At 32.9% G+C, this 23,231-nt stretch overlaps 1 protein-coding gene across 7 annotated transcripts in view; it reads left to right on the top strand.

Annotated features, from left to right (window-relative positions):
- Suco (SUN domain containing ossification factor) overlaps positions 1–23,231 on the top strand; it is a 59,009-nt gene that overhangs the window by 20,784 nt on the left and 14,994 nt on the right. For 4 of the 7 annotated variants that reach the window (XM_052199869.1, XM_052199865.1, XM_052199871.1 and 1 more), the window contains 12 exons: positions 2,571–2,694; positions 3,446–3,582; positions 4,101–4,168; positions 7,873–7,980; positions 9,525–9,630; positions 11,325–11,345; positions 11,551–11,606; positions 12,004–12,095; positions 12,815–12,880; positions 18,035–18,103; positions 19,029–19,119; positions 21,882–23,039. In XM_052199869.1, the coding sequence (XP_052055829.1) occupies positions 2,571–2,694; positions 3,446–3,582; positions 4,101–4,168; positions 7,873–7,980; positions 9,525–9,630; positions 11,325–11,345; positions 11,551–11,606; positions 12,004–12,095; positions 12,815–12,880; positions 18,035–18,103; positions 19,029–19,119; positions 21,882–23,039 (2,096 nt within the window). The remainder of the gene's footprint in view (positions 1–2,570; positions 2,695–3,445; positions 3,583–4,100; positions 4,169–7,872; positions 7,981–9,524; positions 9,631–11,324; positions 11,346–11,550; positions 11,607–12,003; positions 12,096–12,814; positions 12,881–18,034; positions 18,104–19,028; positions 19,120–21,881; positions 23,040–23,231) is intronic. The other 3 variants (XM_052199867.1, XM_052199866.1, XM_052199868.1) reach the window with 2 other exon arrangements.

Genomic DNA, 23,231 nt, shown 5'->3' with positions numbered 1-23,231 from the left:
ACCACCAGCTCTTTGGGACAATATAAGTGAAATCCTACTTAAGAAGTGTTTTCAATCTTTTTTTGTTTTGTTTTGTTTTGCTTTTTTGAGACAGGGTTTCTCTGTGTAGTCCTGTCTGTCCTGGAACTCATTCTGTAGACCAGGCTGGCCTCGAACTCAGAAATCCGCCTACCTCTGCCTCCCAAGTGCTGGGATTAAAGGCATGTGCCACCACTGCCTGGCTGTTTTCAATCTTTCACAACCATCGAATTGAAGAACAGCATTTAATTCAGTAAGAGCAAATATATGCTGCTCAGCTAGAATATTTTAAGGGTACATTTTTGGTTTCTTCACTTACATGCAAGGTACAACGAATGCTAAACTACTGTCTTGAAACTATTCTTACAATAAAGATGGGCTTTCTTATAGTGAAGCAGTTGTCTTTATTCTTTCTGAAGTCTACTTTAATTTCAAAGAAGAGCCCAGTAAAAAAAATTTCCGAGAATGAAAGAGAAGAATGAAAGAGTAATTTAAATTGCCGAGCACACCTTTTTATTCCTTTTTGTTTGGGATGTTCTGTTCTTTTTAGTGAATTTTCACTTAAATTTTCTAACTTTTATTACAGAGCTTTATACTCTTCATAGGATTAGCTGTGTGTGTCTGTGGGCTTACTAGAAACACAGGAACTCGGTGTTTTTTAATCTGGTATTTTAAAAGAACTCATTTTAATTTTCCCATTGAAACCAGATCAAGAGTTGTTAAGGTTCAGTTGTCAGATATCACACCATAAGTGAAAGTAGGCAAATATGAACGCATGTCTCCTTTGGAGCTCTTGAAGTCTCAGATATGAATTGAAACTTGTCAGGCAGCTCTGTCTTAAGTTTACTTGTTCTCAACTGTTAGCCAGCTACAGTACTCAAGGCCTTAGACTGTGAGCGTGTGCTAATAGGTAGAAGAATGAAATTTTAATTAAAAGTGTAATTATTTCCTGAACAAATTGCTATCCCCAAAAGAAATACCTGTTCAGAATAATTGTGCCCAGTTAAGTTCATGTAAACCAGTTTGCTTTCCAATACAAGTAGATCTTTGCAGCATCCATTATTTAGGACTTTGGCATGATGATATACACAGTGCTTTACAAAGTACTTCCATTTATAGACAGTGCATTAGAAATTGGTTTTATGGTTTTGCTTAGATTTCTTAATTGGTAAGAGAAACTTTGTTGCCTGGATCTTAGAGTTATTTGTAATTTTCTTTTGTTTTGGGAAGGGTCTTTATTATCTCAACCAAGCGAACTTTTATAATTGCTAAATTACTTACCAGAGTTAGTTCTTTAAACAAAATTTATTAATAAACATATTAAGTTTTGTTTTTGTAATGTACAAGTTTTTGAACCATGAAATGAATAGATAAGTATTCTGCTTAAGGAAAGAAAATAGTGTAGTTAGTTACAGCTCCTCTTCAGACAATGCTATGATGCATTTGGTGATTTTAAAAATGTTCATTTCAGGGATTTGAAACAGTCTGTAATGATATTTATGCCTTCATTTAGCTTTTTACTCAGTGTTGACTTAAGAGATTTGTTAATGCTTGATGTAGTTATTCTCTTAAAATTATTCGTTTGAGGGATATTCAAGTTTCTCATTTCCTTATATTAGAAGTAGTGCTGCACTATGCAGTTAGTTATACACATTTTTACTGATGTTGTATGTGGTATGGAATTAGGGGGTATGTACATCTTGCTAATACTAGTATTTTAAGACTCCTTCAGCAATCTGATAGGTTCCCCATGATGCATTAGATATGGAACACTTTGCCCAGATGATCACACTCTAAGTGCCATCAAATTGGTATTATTTGTCTCTCTTATTTTCATAGCTTCTCATGATTATTTTATGATTGCATTTTCTTTTTGTTGAATTTATTGCTTCTACTCCTTTTGTTGCTTATTGATTTTCAGTTATTCTTTATATTCACTTGTTTGTTAGTTGAATGTACTTGAGGCTTGTTTCATCTAGCTTACTGTCTTCATTTTATTTTTAAATTTTATATAATCAGTACACCAAAGTTTTACAAGTGCATTCCATGCATCCATTTTTTTTTATAAATCCTTTTGCTAGCATGTAACACAATTTTTGTATTCTTTTAAAGCATAAAGTCTTGGGGCCTTTAAAATAACATTTTAAATATCTACTTTAAAATTTGTATGCATATAGTACTTGTTACTGATTTTATAAAAACAATATGCTATATCTAAAATTACTATTTTGATAAGTAGGTAAGTATATCTTACATTTATTTTAAGGTATTGCAAGTACTCTCTCTGAGTAATGAGTTTGATTAGGATATAGCATTCTGTTTTGTTTTTAAAATAATTTATGTTTATATTACTAACATAATTTTGTAGTGCTTAAAGTTTCAGTTCTTTTATGTGAACTTGAATTTTTAAATAAATCAGTATTTCATTTTAAAATAGTATTCATTATAAAATTAAAATTTTATTTAGTGTTGAAGCATTTGTGCTCCCCTTCATTATTATTTTTTTTCAAAGATTGAAATCTGTTCTTTTTGGTGGGGGCCATTTCTTCCAGAGCTCTGATTATACAAAACCAGGAGAAACTGACCCTACATCTGTCACAAGTCCCAAAGACCCAGAAGATATACCAACATTTGATGAATGGAAGAAGAAAGTTATGGAAGTAGAAAAAGAAAAAAGTAAGCAAGCATTGGGATTCTTTTAATTATTTGAGGGATGGTTTAAATATGTTCTTTCTTTCTAATTAATCAAATAACATTTCTAAAACCTTCATCAGAGATTTACCACATTGCTGCTGATTACACTGCCATTTACTGGTAGTGTACAGTTTTAATATTAATTAAAATCTATTGTTAGAAATTACCTACTGACAGTAAAATAAGGAAGACTATAATATCACTCCTAGTGTATGGGGAAAAAACTTGGACATGGAAAGTTCAGTCAGAAAGCTTTAAACCTTTTACATAATAATTATGAGGTAAGAATTCTTGATGTTGGGTTTGGAAGTAGAAAGAATAAAACATAAAACCAATAAGGCTGTATTCTCATGGAAAATCTATGTTCTGTTATTAGATGTACCTCAAGAAATGGGAATTTTTATTCCAGATATTTTAAAGCATTTTGAATTTCTAGTTTGTTAGTTTTGAGATAGAATCCCTCTATGTAACTTTGGTTGGGCTTGAGCTAACTGTGAATATAGGCTGGCTTCAAACTCATGGCAATCCTCTTTGTGTGGCATCTCAAATGCTGGGATTATGAACATAGGCCACCATGTCTGACTTGGATTTCTCATGTATTTTAAAGCTATATTTTTAGGAATTAAAACCTGTTTCTTTCTGGAAAGTAGCCTGTTACTTTTGAGATGATTATGTTGCTAAGGGTCAAGGGTGTACTTTCAATCATAATCATCATATATGTGTTTATAATAAGGTTTGTCTACAGGTCAATCGTTGCATCCGTCTTCTAATGGAGGTCCACATGCCACCAAAAAAGTCCAGAAAAATAGAAATAATTATGCCTCTGTAGAATGTGGTGCCAAAATTTTGGCAGCTAATCCAGAAGCCAAGGTACTTAAAGTATATGTTTTTTTTTTGTTTTTGTTTTTTTGTGTTGTTGTTGTTGTTGTTGCTGTTGTTTTGCTTTAAGAAAATATAAGAAACTAGTGACGTTATTAAAAGCAGACATTGGTATGACAATAACTATTAGATTGTGAATTATTTTTTAACTTTACTAATACAAGATTATGCTTTTAAATATTTCATAGTATCAATTTTTGTTATATTTGTTAATAACATTACATCTTTAAAAATAATAATCTGTATGCAGCTTTAAAAATAGCTCATAAAATGTTATTTTCCTTTATAATGACAGGCATTGTAAGTTTTAAAAGGACAAATTGATGTAAGGCTAATTTAATGCTGTAGCCTTAACTGGTAAATCTTAACCATTTAGTAAATTATTATTTTTTTTTCCCACAAGTATTCTATCTTACGCTCATTTTAAAAGTAAAAGTATAGGAATTCCACAAAATTATAGAATTGAAATATTTTTAAACTGTCTTTATTTTATTTGCTTCTTGAAATAGAGCACATCTGCCATTCTTATAGAAAATATGGACCTTTATATGTTGAATCCTTGCAGCACTAAAATTTGGTAAGAAATTAAAAATTTGCAAAGTATATTTTTATATGTGAAAATCTTTATTGGGGTAAGATTGATATATTCATGTAATTTAATAAGCATTTATGATTGATCAGTATTGATTTTACTCCCAAATTAAAAACAAGATACCTTTTCTTTTAAGGAGATAGAAATACTAACAGTGACAGGTCTGGTCAGAGGTTCTGTTGGACGGGTTGTCTACAGAGCTAGATATAATGGAGAATTCTTAGGAGAGGTCATTTCTGGGCTGAATCTTAAAGGATACATAGGAAGTAGCAGATGATGGAGTCACTGTTTTAATAGGACCATATTTCTTCTGGATGACTATGTACAAGCAATTTAGATGTGACAAGAAGGTATAGTTAGAATAGTGAGATGATGAGACTGGAGCATTAATCTTGCTGTCTAGCTACAATCATACCATTTGACAAGACTCAGCTTCGCAATGGGCATGCATCTCTCTCTGTGTCTCTCTGTTTCTCTCTCTCTCTCTCTCTCTCTCTCTCTCTCTCACCCCCCCCCCACACACACACACATACACTTGCATGATAAATAGTTGTCCTCAAACTTGCCCAGCACATACTTTCTCGCTGAGCATTCTCCAGTTTTACAGTTTTGTTCTAAAGACAGGTAGGCTAGCATTTATAGACATGGCATTGTCTCATTAGCATTCCAAGACAGCTTGTTTCCAAAGAATGGCCTCTACCAGAAAATGCAGTTAAAGCAGAGAATGAGGTGGAAGATTATTGCCATAACTTCAGTCTGAAATCATAACCTTGAGTTAAATCATTTCAGTTTGAGTACGGAAGAGAGGATTATATCTGAAAGAGATTTAAACAGGTAAAAATGACAATGCTCAGTAATTAGGAATGTAGAAGAGAAAAACATCTAAGAAATACTCTGTTATTTTGGTTTCACTGCTTTATACGTCTTTTAATGAATATTATAGACATTAGGAACAGTTTATGGGAGAATTAATACACTTTTATTACACTGTTTTATTGTTCAAAAGTTCATGTTTAAAAGCCAGTTGAGGGAGCTGGAGAGCTAGCTCAGGTTATGAGTGCTTACTGTATTTTCAGAAGACCCAGGTTTGGTTTCCAAGACCTACTTGATAGCTCACAAACATCTGTAACTCCACTTTGCACTCTGTGGGAAACAGGCAAACAGTAGCTCACATACATATATGTAGGCTGATATACATGTTTGTGTTACAAGCCCTTGACCAACTAAGCCATTCCACAACCTCTTTATAGTTTCTTTCAATAAAACTTTGAACTTGATTTTGGTATCTCTGGAATTTTCTTCTTATATTGTGTGTAGGAAGAATTCATTCCCCACTTGCTGGTTTTCCTGTTGGGGTAATTTTTTATTCAGTAATTCACTCTATTTCTTAACTTCAAAATCTTTATTACAAAGTTCCCGTTCATGCACTTCTGTTAAAGTGCTGTTCCTCATTGGTCAGTTTATCATTATTTGTGTCAGTGCCACAATTTAGTCTTAGATATCTTCATATCTAAGTAGGGCAAATTTTTGTATATTAGGACTTTGTAATATCTTTGTACCTCTGATTGATTGCTATTGCTTTTAGACTTCTTGTTGCATTCCTGATTTTCATATGGAGATTTTATTTGTGATTATATTGAATCTTTAAATGACAGATACTGAGTTTTATTTCCAGTAAAATAAAGTTCTTCCTCGTTATTTAACATACTTAACCTTTTCCATATATATTTTCTGAAATGTATTCCTCAGCAGTTTTTTTTATTACTGTTGTAAGCATCTCTTTCAAACTGTTATATAAAGAGATGCATTTGACTTATATATATGTATTTGACTTATATATATGTATTTGCATATATTGGGAGATATCTACCTCCTTGTGTTTTTTATTGCTAATAATTTAGAAGCCAAGGGGCTTCTCTATGTGGGAATTCTATATAGTGTTCCTATAAAATAATACTTCAAAAGTTTCTAATTCTCCTTATCACATTTTCCCTTTTCATCAGCATGGCGATTCGTCCTTGAAAATTATCAACTAAAAGAATGACATTTTTGACTCATGCATTTTAAAGACAATGCTGCTAACTTTGTATCTTTATTATTAAGTTTTTGATGTCTTAGGGGTGTTTTGTCTGCATGTATGTCTTTGTACCACATATGTGCTAGATGTCCTAAGTAAGGCCAGAAGAGGCATTAGATCCCCTAGAACTGGAGTTAACTTGAAAGTTATAGTTGACAGCTGTGGTTACAGCTCATTATCTAAAACCATAAAATACAGAGTTTGTGATAGAAAGCCATATCCTAGCTATAGCTTAGGAGGTTGTGTTATTAAAAGAAGAAAAAAAATGTGAAGTACTCAATATCTTTTAAGTGATTCTGTAGAGACAATATTCTTTATAGTTTTGTGTGAGGACAGATGTAATTGTCTAATGAAGTATCTGAGTCACAGTAAGTGTTTGATAAATGTTACTTGGCTCTCTTCACCTTTCTCTGAAGCCTAATTGTTTGTTTGTTTGTTTTACTTTCTCCTGAAACTTAGTTCTATTTTTCTCCAAAATTAGACAGTTAATTTTAATGTCTTTCATTTCATTTGGGTCTGTCAATATCACTCAGTGTGTCAAGAAAGCACTTGTGACCTGAGTTCAGACTTGGGCCAACATGGTGAGAAGAGAGACCTAACTCTCTTCCTGCAAGTTGCCCTCAAATTGCCATACACATATGCACACTGAATGAAGCAATGAATCAGTGAATCAATGAAAATTAAATTACATTTGGTGAAAAAAGTATTTAAACAGATTGGAATGCTATGCATAAGTTTCTTTTTTCATAAATGTGATGTTATGTGCAGTTTTTGTATCTGTGGAAGCATAGTTATTATGATAGTTTTTCCCCTAAGTGGTCAGAATGTGACAACAACATCTAACCATCGGTAGGACTTGCACATAATTTTATCTATCTATCTATCTATCTATCTATCTATCTATCTATCTATCTATCTTTGTCTTTAAGTGATAGGAGTTGATTGATAGGCCTTAATCATCATAATGGACATTAGTTGCTTCTTTGTCTGGAAAGACAGGTTTTAATTCTTTTTGGATGAATATATAAATTGACATTTTTGTTTTTCTTAGTAACTTTTGCAAAATGTTAATACAGGGGTGGACATTTGGGACAGTTGTTGCCATCAGATAATTTTAGAGAGAGATTTAGAGACAAGATTCTTGTCAGTATATAACAGGATGTTTTTTAGTAAAAATCATTTCATTAAGAAAAGAAAGGTATCATTAAGAAAAGAACAGAACAGGCTGGAGAAATGGCTCAGTGGTTAAGAGCACTGACTGCTCTTCCAGAGGTCCTGAGTTAAATTCCCAGCAGCCACATGGTGACTCACAACCATCTGTAATGGGATCCATTGCCGTCTTCTGTTGTGTCTGATGACAGCAACAGTGTGCTCACATACATAAAAGAAAAAAAAAAGAAAAGAACATCATAGGACCAAATATCAATGTTCTTTTCTTCTCACAGATAATGCTTGTCCCCATCAAGGTGTTTTATCAGTGAATATGTTACATTGCAAACAGTACTCCTTTATTACATTTTAGTAACTTGTAGATGTCTAGTTTATACAGATGTTTTAATATGAACTGCTTTTGTTGGTTTATGTAAATAATTGTCTTATTTTCTTTTTGAAGGTTTGTTATTGAACTTTGTGAGCCAATTCAAGTGAAACAATTTGATATTGCAAATTATGAATTATTTTCTTCTACTCCCAAAGACTTTTTGGTTTCTATCAGTGACAGGTAAATTCTTAAACTGTTTTCTATAAAGTCCATGATAGAATTTCAGAGTAAAAATTAAGCTCACATGCTAATCTGTTCTCTTTTATTGTTTCAGTTTTTAATACCAGTGTGTGATAATATTTGGATTATGGGCTCTTTTTAATCACTTATCTTAGCTCTTGTAATCCTTAAACATCACAACTATGCTATGTTATTCCCTTATAAACTGGAAGACACTGTTAGGGGATTAGCTTGTGTAAGTCATGTGATTCATTATTTGGGAGAAACAAGATTCCAATCAAAAACTATGTGACTTCACAGTTACTTTAATGCTTGTTCCTTTCCGACAGTTCTTTTAAATGTATTAAAAATGTGTGTATGTACATATATATATTACTTATGTATGTTTGTGTATATATATGTATGTATATGCTTCATTTTATATCACAGTGTATGTTTTTGGTGAAGTGTTTTAAAAACTTTTTTTACTTGCATGATTATGGAAGAAGTGAAAATCTAAGAAGTAAGAAAGAGAACTATATTCTCTTCTTAGCAACCCTAAATTTACCATTCTTAGCATTTAAATATATTCTTTTCAGCCTTTCCTGTATAATTTTTTATTCTACCAAAATGAGTTTTTATTTCTTATATCCTGAAAATGTTTTGTCCTAAAGCATAGCAATTTTAATTATAATTTAATTTTGTCCCACAATAGAGGTGTTTGTTTGTATGTTAGTGTGCCCTCAAGGATGCTGTGAATCCCTGTGCTGCTGTCAGTTGGTGGCAGCTCCAGTGTTCTCCTCTCCCTCAGTGTCATCTTTGTATCTGTACGCCTTTTGAAATTAGTTCTCAAAACGTGTTGAGAATTGCATCTATTATTTTGATACCAACCTTTTTTTCCAGAATATTCCCCTAATATTGTGTATGTTAGATGGTAAAATCTGGCTCTGAAAATTAAAGTACGCATGTTTTTTAATGATGAGAAGAGATGACTCATTAATTTGGGCTCTTTAAGTGTTACAGCAATAGTTGGTTTAGAGTTGGAATCCTAGCTTTCCTTTTAAAGGGATTAGCCATGGAAGGTGTCTATTTAAATAATGTGTTTTCTAACTGCTTTCTGCTAGTACTATATTCCTGCCTTTCCTCATCACAATCCCATCACTGCTGCATGTATCAGTCTCTTCGTATTTCTCTTGGTGTCTCATGGTTCCTTTTGTTCCCTAAACCCTTGAAGCTGCCTTGCTTCGTCTTAAGACTTTTTGCTGTCTTCTGTTTGTTTGTTTGTTTGGTTGGTTGGTTTTTTTGGTTCTTTGAGACAGGGTTTCTCTGTGTAGCCCTGGCTGTCCTGGAACTCACTCTGTAGACCAGGCTGGCCTTGAACTCAGAAATCCGCCTGCCTCTGCCTCCCAAGTGATGAGATTACAGGCGTGCACCACCATGCCTGGCTGTCTTCTGTTTGTTAATGTGATTTTTCAAATAACTCCCAGTGAAGTGGAACTCAAGACATGTTGTATTTAAATGAGAAGAAAAACTGTACATGATAAAGTTATTTTTACACTTTCTAGATATCCTACAAATAAATGGATTAAGCTGGGTACTTTCCACGGTAGAGATGAGCGGAATGTCCAAAGTTTCCCTCTGGATGAACAGATGTATGCAAAATATGTGAAGGTAACCTTTATCCATATAGGACAATGTTCTGTAATGAAACTATTTTAGTTATCCACCCTGCTTTTTAGGAATCAGAGAAACTAAGAGTCCTAGCATAACACCAATTAAATACTTCTTACTAAGCTATTTTATTTTATAGACAACTGTTTTTCTGGCATTTTTGTATTCTTGGTAATCTAAACCAAACTATTTATTTTAATGAATGCCAAATTTCAAGTATTGTTTTTGAGTTTTGCTTTTATTTTATTTTATTTTATTTTTATTTTTTGAGGCAGAGTCTCATGTAGCCCACCCTGGCCTAACTCACCAGGTACTGCTGCCTCTATGTGTGGAGTACAGTCCTGCAGCACCATGCTCAGCATCCTTGAGACCGCAAAATTGTCATCCACCTGGTGCTGTGCTCTAGTGTGAAACTTAAATACTGCTGTCGTTGGAATCTTTTAAGTAGCTCTGATTTTTAATTTGTTAAAATCTTATTCATAGATTATTGATTCATTTTTAGTACCTTTTTTCTTTTGGCTCTTTCTTTTTATAATTAAATGAAGCATTATGCCCAGTTAGCAGTGTCAAATAAAAGTTTAGACACTTTAAATATTTCTGTTGCTTACTTCACCAACTGTTATTCGAGTTGAATTTAAATAATATATGGAAGTTTCTGTGCCTCTTTCCTGAACCCTTTTTCCTTTAATAGAAAATAATGGACACATCTTAAAGTACCATGCTGTTAATAAGACCTTTTGGAACTGCAGAACTTCTAATTTCTGTGCTTTCTTTAAGTTGTAAGAACTTATAGCTACTTGATTTTGTCTTCTGGGATTTTTACTCTCTCTTTTTAAAGCATGAATTAAATTGATTTCTACAAATGGGTAAACTTGTAGTATTCCTAATTTCAATATGAAAGTGCTGGATTCTATATTGAAAATGCAGTTGATATTTTCAGTGTCAAAATTGCCATGTAAAACTCTCTGCTTGTTGGCTTTATGGAGAGAAACCATAAAATGTCTATGAACTGTTTTATTTGGAAAAACCCTCTTTAGTAGAGACATGTCTAAAAGCCACTTGCTTGTAGTAATGAATGCTATATATGCACACAAAATCTTAACCTGGGTATCACCTAAACTAACTTAATTAGTTTTAGTTTAGGTTTGCTTACCTAAACTAACTAAATACAAATATACAAATTACTTTTTAAAACTTACATTTTGTAAGTAAAGCATCTTTCAGTTGTATTAGTTATATATGAAATAATAGAATACCAGAATTTATGCCTTACCTGAAACACATTGGATAAAATATTTTAAAACACCAGAAAAATTAATTAGTTTATTAATATATACATTTTTCTGTATATATGGCTGTAATATTTAAGACAGTAATTTCTTGAAACCATTGGTTTAGAATCCTTTTTTATTTAACAGATGGAAAACAATAATGCATTTAAAGATTATTCCACTTTATAAGCTTAAAGCTAATTTATTACAAGTATTTAGATTGTGCTTTTCAGTTGTTATGGTAAAGAATGGAAATTATGAGTTTTGGCTCTGCAAAAAATTAGGAGTACTACAGTCTTACCTGTCACAGCGTGTTGCTTCCACACTTCATACATGTGGGTTGCAGATACTTGTTACTTACTTATGGCATGTGACCCAGACTTGGCAACTGACTCCTTTTTCTTTTCCTTTCTCCTGCTTCAGATGTTCATCAAGTACCTAAAGGTTAGCAACCTTCTCTTTTGCAATATTGAATAACAGACCATGACGTATTAATGCATTACAAAGATAAAAAACAGTCCCAAAGCTTTTTAAGTATTGATTTTGGGGGCAATGATTGTGTTTTTAGAAATGCTATACTGAGACTACTGAGTGTGTTAACCTTGCAGGTGCTCTGCTGGCTTCCAGTTCATGTACTTCTTTTTTTCAGGTGGAGCTAGTATCACATTTTGGATCAGAGCACTTTTGTCCTTTAAGCCTAATAAGGTAATACAAAATGAATATTTCCTGCTGTTCATCTCTTGTAAGTGTACTTTGAAAAAAATGTCAAGAGAATTTGAAACATAAACCTTTTATATGTTCTTAACTTACATTCTGTTTTATTATGTTGGTAATATATAGAAGCACTGATTGATAGGAAATTGGTCATTATATTTCTAAATGCTTTAAGTTAATTATATTTATGGAAGTAGCGAATGAATCAATGTAAGAAATATTTATTGCTTTGGCGGGCAAAGCTAGTGGCCCATAATACATTACCCCAATTAATGTGACATTTTTACTCATGTATTGTGAAAAGATGAGCCTTAGTAATTTTAAGATGAAAATTAAGAAAAGATGAGTCTTGCATTTTAATGAAAACCTGTAATGAAATTGTTACTAGGGTTTTCGGTACTAGTATGGTGGAAGAATATGAAGAAATTGCTGACTCTCAGTATCAGTCAGAACGTCAGGAACTATTTGATGAGGACTATGGTAAGTGATTTTAAACTGAAGACTATCAGGAATTTTTTTTTTTTTTTTTTTTTTTTTGGTAATCTAATAGTAATGCGTGAGTCATAGTCATAGATGGTTTAGCCTGTTTTAAAAATGTATTTTCTAGTGTGAGTGCTTTGTAACTTAAATTATTTCCCAAACCTGTCTGTGAGTTGTTTGTAACTGGAACTCTTCTTTTGTAATATCAGTGCTGTAAATTATGAGTTATCTCAATTCTAGGTTGAAGAATGTGTTAAACTCATAAGATACTGAAACAACAGAAGAAAATATTGATTCTATTGATTTGCCTTGAGCTTTGGAATAAGCACATGAAGACCTGAGTCTTTTAAAAGCTCTTTTGAGTCAGAAGGGAGGGGAAAGTTTTAGGCTCGCTTCTTTATTTGATCAAAATGGTATAAACCCTAACTTTAAGAATGAAAGTGTTTTTTGGTCATTTTCCTACCAAAAATACAAAGATATTTTCTAAAGTTTGGGAAAATATAGTTTAATATTTTTAGTTAGCATTAATATATTATCCTTGATTTACACTTGTAAGGCTTCTTCTTGAACCTCCTCTTTATGTAAATGTGTTTTAGATTTATAGTTAATATTTACTATATAATGTTTTAGAAATGTCAGTTGATTGACAAAATACAGGAACTTTAAATGCTATTATTGGAAATCATTTTCATCAAAATTTTTTTCTTCTCTTGAAACAGATTATCCCCTGGATTATAATACTATGGAGGATAAATCTTCAAAAAATCTTCTTGGTTCTGCTACTAGTAAGTATTTGGGGGGTTCCTGTTTATACTGCCAAAGTCTCAGTCTCTCTTGCTATTTGTTGTAGTATAGTTTAGGATGCTTATACTCCCAATATTGACCTGTGTGAGCTTTGAATGGTACTTATGTGGAAGTGGAGGTGAAATGGAGTTGGTAAAAAGGAGGAAAATGTAAGCATGGGATGGACAATCTCTTTGCTGTAAAGATAGGCCTATGAATTTTTGGGGGAAAAATTAAGGAAGCATCACATGAGTAAATTCATAGTGAATGAAGGCTTGGTAAACTGTGCCTATGCCTAGTTTTCTGTTTATGGTAAAATATCAAAGCTGCTTCCAGAGTGCATCAATAATAGTACCAATACAATACACTGTTGTCAATGAAAAAGTGACTAAGAGACCTACTTGGTGGTTTAGTTTGTTTTTCTTCCAAACTAGTGTGAATATAGGGGTAGGCTGGCTAAAGATAATTCTAGAAAAGTACTACCCAACTAGAACATTTTTCTGTTTATACAAAATTAACTAGAGGTCATACAAATACGTGTATATAAACTGTCTGCCACCATGTATATGTATGTGGAGTTGGGTCACTTTCTTTGGTCTCTTTTCTCTCTCTTTTCTTCTCCATGGAAAATTATAAGTTTTAGCAGCCTCCTAGGGATGAGAATAAGAGTGTTAAAAATACCTGCTAGAGGAGAATCTGTTATGTAATATTCATTTCTTATTAGTTCATTATACTTCATTTATATTCTCTGATTTTGTTTTTGGTTTTTTTTTTTTTTTTTTTTTCATAAGTTAGGAAAGCCCTGTAGCACTTGGCTACAACCCAAGCCCCTATTGCTAATTTTTGGCTTTTTAAATTTGAACAACTGGTTTCAATTAGGACCTGTTGTTATTTTTATTGCTGATATAAAAATACTGCTGTGATGAAAAAATGAGATTGTATGTTATATATCTGGATTTTGCTTTTATTTCCTTAAGTATATATTTTTATATGTTATATAATGATCATTCTTAATGATGCTGAGCTAGTTCTAAGGAAGTACCTTTTTCTTTTCTTTTCTTTTTATACATGGAATTAGATCCAGACTAAATATCTTTAGCTTCTAATGGTTACCAGAAAGGAGAGGACACAAAAGAGAGGTAGTTTCTTACCATAGATTTAGATAAGGGAAAATCCTATTAATATTCTGCATTTTACTTTTTCTTCCTATGGGATTAGTTTGTAGATGTCATAAAAACATAACTATATGTCAGTGTAGGACATTTCCCTACTTGTAGACTTTTCTCTGTCCATATAGTGTTATATAATATATACAGAGGATTACTTTGGCCCAAATATTTTTTGTCTTTCTCCTTGTTTCTTGAGAAATGTGTTTCTTACTAACACTTTTCTTCTTTTTTTTCTTTAATGGGTTTTGATGGGCTGTCCATTTACCTTTGAGTGTTCTGCATATTGAAAGAATTTGCATGGTGAAATGATATGGACAGGGAGATGTTACTTGCTCTATAGTATGGAAAATAGCTTTTGAAATGATGTTTTTTATGATACATATTTTTCCGTTTATTTACTTATTTATTGGTACCTCTTAAGGTTTCCAAACAAGAGGTGGTGAGAAGAAAGCATTACTTTGCTGTCTGTCATGAAGTTTACTGGTCCGACCTATATAGTTAGTCTTCTAAAAAATTAGTGTTTGCTTTTGAACCTGGCTTAGCTACATTGTCTTAGATAGGATAACTAATAGTGTAAGGAATGCATACATGTATAGAAATAGTCTAAATAACCAATATTTGACCATAGAATGTCCAAGTTTGGCAGTTCAAAATGAGTTTGAGATTGGAACCCAGCATTTTGGTACTGGAAAACAGATCTAGGGCTTTTTACATGCTAGGCAAGTACTCTTTTGCTGCACTGTTCTGCTCCTGCTTTTTAGATGTTTGAAACATCTGTGTAGGTCAGGTAGCTTCGGACTTGTCATCTTCTTGCCTCTACTTCCGAAGTGTTGTGATTAGAGGTATTTACCAACACAGACTTCCTCCTTTTTAAATTAGTGTGCATAGTCTCTACCAAACAGAATTTTGTAATTTTAATCTTAATAAAAAACTTCTTTTCCCTTTTTCTATTGGGAGCATGTTCAGTGTCTCTTAATTGATATTCTTGGAGCCAGAAATATTTGACAGTTTGTATTTCAGAATATTTACATATGCATAATGAGGCATCTTGAGGATGAGATTTAAGTTTAGACGTGAAATTCTGTTTCATAATTTATATACATAGTTTGAGGCATTTTTTTAATTTTACTTTTTATTTATTGACTGTGCATGCTTGAAGATAATTATATACAATATTTTTAGTGTGCCTGATTTTTGACTTATGATCTATCATATGAGGTAATATTTAAAATTTTCTACTTGTGGAACTGTTAGTGGCCAAAAAGTATATTTTTGGAATATTTTGGCTTTCATGTCAAGCGTTAGTTTTGTACCTTTTTAGAGTAGTTTTTTTTTTTTTTTTTAGAATTTATAGCTTAACCTATAGTTAGTATTCACAGGAAGTATACGTCACCAGAATATATACATACACACATACATACATACATACTCTACATCCAGACATGCTTATCCCTGTGTAACTTATTACCAAAGGAGATAGATATAGCTGTCTTACAGCAGCATGTGTGAATGCTTGTTCAGTCTTTTGACTCCTGCTTACATTCTTGAACTAAAACATGGAAATCTTTTTTGTCAGTAGGAATTCTCCCTACCATTTCTGCTTCATTTGGATTTTGTCTTGTGGATTTTTCAGATTGCTGTCTACTTTGATATTTTTACAAGTTTGTCTTTTCTCTTAGATGCATGTTTAAGGCAAAAATGCAGTTTTTAAATCAACATATTTTTAGAAAAATAATATATATGTAGTATGTGGTCCTACAGATAGAAAGTAGAAATGATTATCCAAAGGAATTGAGAGCACATAGAAGGAGTGGTATTTTGGTTGGTTTATCTTGGTATATTGAAACATAGACAAAAACTCCTGCATCTCTGCATCCTAGACAACTCTTGTTTTCTGTAGCCAAAGTGCCATTGGTGTACTGAAAGACTCAACCATATGTAAAGACATTTGGTCCTAGGAGTCTTTCATTCCAAGGTATAATGTGAGATTAGTAATGTTCTCTACTCAGAGAAATGAGGGAATATTTAATCCAGTATGGAGTTCTGTTTGACATTACTACTTTACCCATTCTAAAGGGATTTTCGTGGCTGTGATGCTAGGCTGCTCCACATTCGGCTGTGAATATAGAACAGTCAGAATAAACTGTTCATAAAGTTGCTTTGTCTCAAAAGACCAAAAAGAAAAAATGTTCCATGAACTTAAGGAAATTGTTTCTTTTCATTAGATGAACTGAGAAAATAGAAATCTTCCAAATTTGGTTTTCTTACTAAGCCATCACCTAAAATGATGACAAATGAATTTTTAAGATATAGATTATGTCTTCTTACTGTGGAGCTAGTAATAAAAGTGAGTTCCAAATAACATAAAAGACTAGTTCTTTATACAGATTTACATAGGTTTTGGTTAATTGAATAATGATGACTTAAATTGGAAATCTAAAGTACAAGTTTACTTTGAATACAAGAGAATATAAAGTATAGATAAATTTTTTTTTACTTTTGTAAAGCAGGCAGCTTTGCCTGAACTTTATTTGAGTGGTGGTGTAAGCAGAAGCTCATGTCCAATAGGATGGTATTATTGGCTTTCAGAGTAGGCTTAGAAAGAAGCAGTTTCCTCACGTGGAGGTTTGTGTTCCTGTCATTACCTCAGGTGAAACATCTCAGCCTGAGTAAAAATCCAGGGTTGTACTTCTCTGTTCATCAGATTGTCACATCTAGGGGCAATTGCCATTGGCAGCTTTTGTGTTATTCTGATGACTCTAAACAAAATACTGAAATTGTCATATTCTGATAAAACCACAGTTAAGTGCATTTCAAGATTACTATACTTGGAATCCTCATTAAAACAGTGAATTTTCCCTACCTACACTCAGGTTTTCAGAACTGGGTCTGTATGACCATGCTGAGTGTCTCAGCCTTCTCGATGTGCTTTCCCTTAGAGCTTTGCATTTCACATCTTTGTTTTTTATTGAAAGTATCATACAAAAGTCTATGAGACACTTTTATCTGGAGACTAAGATGGGTAACTTGGGAGACTTACAGAATAGCCTCTGCCCATTCTTAGTGCTTTAATACAGGTGTGTGATAATGGAAATTGATGTCAGATGACAGGTCAAGGTAGACTGAGGAAATTCTCTGAAATTATAATACATTCCTAGAAGACCCCCCTCAACTCCCATTACCAGTTTCTCATGGATTTCTGCCATTCTTTGATTCTTAGGCATTCATAGATGTCTTTATATAGAAATAGAGGCTTGTACCTTTATTTGTTAGCTAAATGTCTCCACTGTGCAAAAAACAAACAAATAAACAACCAAGTTGCAAATATCTCAGTTCTGACTTTGACTTTTAAAAAAGCTCTTACCCACAAAAAGATATTAGGGGTTACATAACCCACAATATACTGTTTACCTAATTAGTTTTAAACATCAACAGGGAAATTTAATTATGTATATTACCAATTTATGTGACTGATAGATATTATATGACAATATAGTATTATAAAATTAATAGAATTTTTCTATTTTTCTTTGGATACTAATCTCCCCATTTTATTTTTATCTATAACCACTCATTTAGAAAATTGCTTTGTCTATATAAGTTAATTTTTTTGTTTTAAACTATAGAACCTTCTTAAACGTTTGAAATATGAATTTTGATTATCTCATGTCCTCCATATTCCAGTCCAGGCTATATGTTGAACTATAATTGAATTTTATAATGTCTTAAAGACAGTATTTAGTAAAAGGTAGGAGGAAGTTTTATTTTAAAAAAAAAAAACTATTCAAAATTCCCTCCAAACCTTAGAGTTTCAACTTACTCTGGCTAAAATCTATACCCTATATTAGATTTTGATAGAAAATAAAAAATATCTAGTCAAAAGAAAATGATTAAATGACCTTTATAGGCCTTTTAAAAGTTATCTTAAGATTTTAATGAGACTCTTTAGGTATATTGGTATTGTTTTCTGATTGAATTTTGTTTTAGATGCCATTCTAAATATGGTGAATATTGCTGCTAATATTCTGGGAGCAAAAACTGAAGACTTGACAGAAGGTACCTAATCATTTTATGGGTTTTTAAAATAGCTGCTACTTCATGGATCCTTTAAGTTAGAAAAAAGAAGTAATAAACTAACAAAATAGAATTTTCATTTAGAAATGAAGAGACCATTGAATAGAACTTAGTAATCTTGTATTAGCTATTGTTTATTGAATTTCACACTTTTTTTTTAAATGAAAGACCTTCATATACATAAATTTCATGAATTGATCTCTGCCCTTCCAGATGCTTCTCCTACCCTGGTAGAATTGATTAACCCAGAATATCATATGTGCTATACAAGTGATCCTTTATTTTCAATCTAGGTCTCATGAAGTTGCCAGGCTGGCCTTGAACTTAACAGTGCTCCTATCTTAGCCTTGTTAGTATCTGGTGCTCCCACCCTGTTCAATTGAATTGCTATTTGATTCTTCTAGCCATCACAGTAATGATTCTATGCCCTCGTCTCTTTATTGAGAATTTGAAGTCCTAGTGGTACTTTATGTTAGCTTTCCTCTTTTGTAGCAAATATATCAATATATTAGGCCATTTTTATTTTCTTTAGAGAATGGCAAATATCAATTAGTGAAGAGTAACAAATGATGCCTTTTAGTTTTTGAAAACCACTAAACCAAGTGTAAGCTTCAAAGTTAGTCATTTTCCTTCCTCATTTTCCAATAACTTTGGACTAGAAGCATATTAATCATGTAATATTATGTAAAATTTATATCATCCAATAAGGAATAATGTTCATTCTTTATAATTGTGATCGTGTGCAGTCATGTCTTTCTAAGAGATTTAAAAGAAAAAAACTCCTCATTAGCAAATGTATTTGACCTTTTCCTCTGCCCTGAGAGACTAAAGCTCTTTGTTACAGTAAAATATTTTATGGTACAGTTTTTAAACATTGAACTCAATGTGGGCATCTTTCTTAAAATAGGAAATAAAAGTATATCTGAGAATGCCACTGCCACAACTGAACCTAAAATGCCTGAATCAACTCGTGTTCCAACTCCTGTTCCATCACCTGAGTAAGTGATGCTGCGACAATAGATTTCTATTAAAACAGCGGAGTTTATCAGAAAGAGAAAGAGCTCATCACCTGTATATAGTCATCTGTAAGAGAGCCCACATAGGACAGACATTCCTACAGCTACTCTGGACACTTTCCAGTTGCTTCTTTTCTTTTGTGTATATGTATATTAAAAACACACTATTCCAGACCACAATCCATTGTTTTAGTATTATACATCACTTTCACACATTGAATCTTTTCTAAAGAAAAATATTTCCTTACTGAGGGTGATTACTCTAGGCTTGAGGACAGGTTTCAAAGGCTTCTTACTGAATTTAGGTTTGAAAGCATTGTGTATGTATATATAACATCCCTAGAAAGCCATAGAGGGTACCCAAGATACCTAGTGCAGTGGATCTTGAGTCATGTTTGTCACACAACAAGCTAACTTATTCCCTTTTTAAACTGATTTGTATAGATTTTTTTTTTTTTTGTATTGCCACACATTGGTCAGTGGTTTACTGTATATAGGTAAAATAGCATAAAATATCTTCATTCTGTGGGTGTTTTCTTACCAAAGGCATTTACATCATAGACATATGTTATCTATAAAAGACGATAAACTCAGTGATTTGGCTGATGGGTTATGGTTATTGTGTAAAATTTTTAAATCTTTTTTGTCTCTGAGGAACTCTGAAAGGATATTTGAATTTGAACTATTTTACAATAGTAGGAAATCAGAATTGCAGTATGTATGCTTTAAACTGTAATTCCCAATTAGCATACTAATCAAAAAGTAATTTTGTGTTTTCAAAAGTAGAGTGAGATATTTATATTCTGAAAGTGACTATGAAGATAATATTTATTGGGTGGTTGGAGTGAGAAATATAGCATATGTTACTGATTCTTAAAAGGACTTAAAATATGTATTCGTGATAAAGACATTCTTAGTATTTTAATTATCTGGATGTATAATTGCTATTTTTGATTTTATAAGTAGGCTGCTTCTTCAGTTAACAGATTTTTTTTAAAGCAAACTAAGCAAGCTAATTTTATTTATACACACATAGACATGCATACATGCAAATGTGAATATTTTGAAAGAGGACTTCTTTGAGTCAGAATTTCCTTTTATACTAGCCTGGCCCTGAACTTGTGATCTTCCTGTGTCTTTCTCCCAAGTACTGGACTTACAGGCACATGCCACCACATTGGCAAAATCATTGAACAATTTTCACTTAAAGTTTCTTCATTTATTTACTTTATAAAATGATTATATAGCAGTCATTTGGTAAGATAACCAAAATGCAGGTCTCCATATTCAAAATTACTACTAAATTTATAGAGAGCTGTTACTTTCTTTTCCTAAGTGTATTTTAACTACAATATAGTATATAACTTTGTATTTACCAGATTTTTATTTCCTCCTTCCTTTCTTCAGACATTGCTCCTATTTACTGTCACAGTTTGTCCTGTAACTATTAGTTGACATGCCACTTGAATATGGAAGAAAGACAATTAGGTTCTAAATGGATCTCTGGTTATAGATAGCTTTCTGTTAAGAGAAACATGACTTAATTGTTTTTTTTTTTATTTTGTTTTCAGCAAAAATGAAAATCTGCTTAGATGCTCTTTGACTTTGCTTTTGTCATTGTGGCAGATGTCTCTACTTGGAAACATTTTCTGGTAGTAATTTTTAAGTAGGAAATTTTGCATATAAAGACAATTCAATTTTGGTCTTCATATTACCTGAGTTTTTCATAAAGGTTTTTCTTTGTCCTTTAAAGTTGTGTTCAGAAATTGTCTTTATCACAGACAGAACCACAAGCATCATAATTTATAACCTGGTTTCTACTACACTACCCCTCTCTAGGCCCTACCTCACAGACCTTCTCTAGATCCAGTGGTGAGACAGATTTATGATGCTTCAGCACTTTTTTTTTTTTTTTTTTTTTTGGTTTTTTTCAAGACAGGGTTTCTCTGTATAGCCCTGGCTGTCCTGGAACTCACTCTGTAGACCAGGCTGGCCTCGAACTCAGAAATCCGCCTGCCTCTGCCTCCCAGAGTGCTGGGATTACAGGTGTGCGCCACCACCACCTGGCAGCACTTTTTTTTGAATCTTTCTTTTTTTTTTTTTTATTCGATATATTTTTTATTTACATTTCAAATGATTTACCCTTTTCTGGCCCCCCACTTCCCGCTTCAGCACTTTTTATTAAAGTGGTTAAGCATTTGTCTTTTAGTAAGAAAACTAGCTCAGATGATATAGATTGTATTTCCTTAAAAGTAGATAATCTGCTGTGTAGAAATTCCTCACAGCTTCTACAGAAATAGTCTTTAGAACTTTAGCTGCCTTCTGTAGATGATACTAGGAATCCTGGGTTCTAGTTCTAGCCCTTGGTTATCTTTAATTTCTAATCTGAAAGAGTAGTGGTAAGACTTACAATGAGTTAGTAAATATTATGGAAACAAAGGTACAATGTACATACAGGGGAGAGAGGTAGTCACAAATTTGATGTAGAGTACAGTGGTTTGAGCTATCTGGTTGGTTATTTGGTATATGGACTTTGTGCTGTCATTTCTGACTTAAGTACTCTATATAAAATGGAAAAATGTTCTATAGGGAAAACTGTCAAACATATTTGTGTACATTTTTGTACTCAGCATTTCTTCCATAACCCCAATCTTTATGTTGTTCCTAATACATTTTCCTTAAGCTTATTTTAACATTTAGATTTCTTCCTTAAGTGATATGTAATTATGTATATGTATTTCTAGATATGTAATCAAGGAAGTACATACACATGATACAGAACCATCAATCTCAGATCCTCCAAAAGAGAGTCCAATTGTGCAGCTAGTTCAGGAGGAAGAAGAGGAAGCGAGTCCATCTACAGTGACCCTTTTGGGCAGCGGTGAACAGGAGGATGAATCGTCATCCTGGTTTGAGTCTGAGACACAAATACTTTGTAGTGAACTGACTTCAATTTGTTGTATTTCTAGTTTTTCGGAGTACATATATAAATGGTGCTCAGTTAGAATTGCTCTCTATCGACAACGCAGCAGGACTGTGAGTAAAGGAAAAGATTTTGTGTCACCTCAGCCATCATTACTACTTCCTGTAGAATCAATAGAGGTTTCAGTACTGCAGCCTCCCAGTGGAGATGTGGATAAAGAGAACGTGGAAAGAGAAGCTGAAAATGTTGTTCTGGATGATTTAAGTAGTGTGCACCAGGGTCATTTGATGAATCACACAGTGGATACAATTGAACTTGAACCAAGCTACCCTCAAACTCTTCCTCAGTCTCTTCCTTTAGATGTTACTCCAGAAATCAATTCACTGTCTAAAGTAGAAGGATCTGAGTCTGTTAAATCTGAGGGTGGACATATACCATCACAAGTGATGCCCCAAGAGAGTTCTGTTGAGTTTGATGATGAAATGGAAAAAAAGCCTGAGAGCTTTAGTTCTGTTGAGAAGCTCTCTGTTATTTATGAAACAAGTAAAGTTAATGAGGTAATGGACAGTACTGTGAAAGAAGACATATTCTCCACAGAAGTTGTTACCAAGTACCCTGAAACAATAGTACCACCACCTATAAACACAGCCACTGTGCCAGAGAGTGAGGGTGTGGAAACCAAACCTAGTATAGCTGATACACTAAAGCATGCAGTGACTCCAGTTATGGATCCTTCATTGTCTGAAGTGAAAGAAGATGAACAGTCTCCAGAAGATGCCCTTTTAAGAGGCTTACAGAGGACCGCTACAGATTTCTATGCTGAGTTACAAAATTCTACAGATCTGGGATATGGTAATGGAAATCTTGTGCATGGATCAAATCAGAAGGAGTCAGTATTTATGAGACTCAATAATCGTATTAAAGCCTTAGAAGTTAACATGTCTCTCAGTGGTCGCTATCTGGAGGAGCTTAGTCAAAGGTAAGTACAGCCATTTTACACCATAAGTTTAGCAGCTGAGTGTGATCTGCAAAGATATTGTAAGATATTGTAACTGGAAAAGGAGGAAACCACTTAAATGATATTCAAAGCTTCCCAGAATTGTTCTTTTCTGTTTTTGTCCATACTTATAGTGACATACAAGCATTATTGGGCTAATGCATTTTCTGTGTC

Source organism: Apodemus sylvaticus, chromosome 12 (assembly GCF_947179515.1).
Source record: "Apodemus sylvaticus chromosome 12, mApoSyl1.1, whole genome shotgun sequence".
Lineage (NCBI taxonomy): Eukaryota > Metazoa > Chordata > Mammalia > Rodentia > Muridae > Apodemus > Apodemus sylvaticus.
This window is presented reverse-complemented; position numbering and strand designations above follow the sequence as displayed.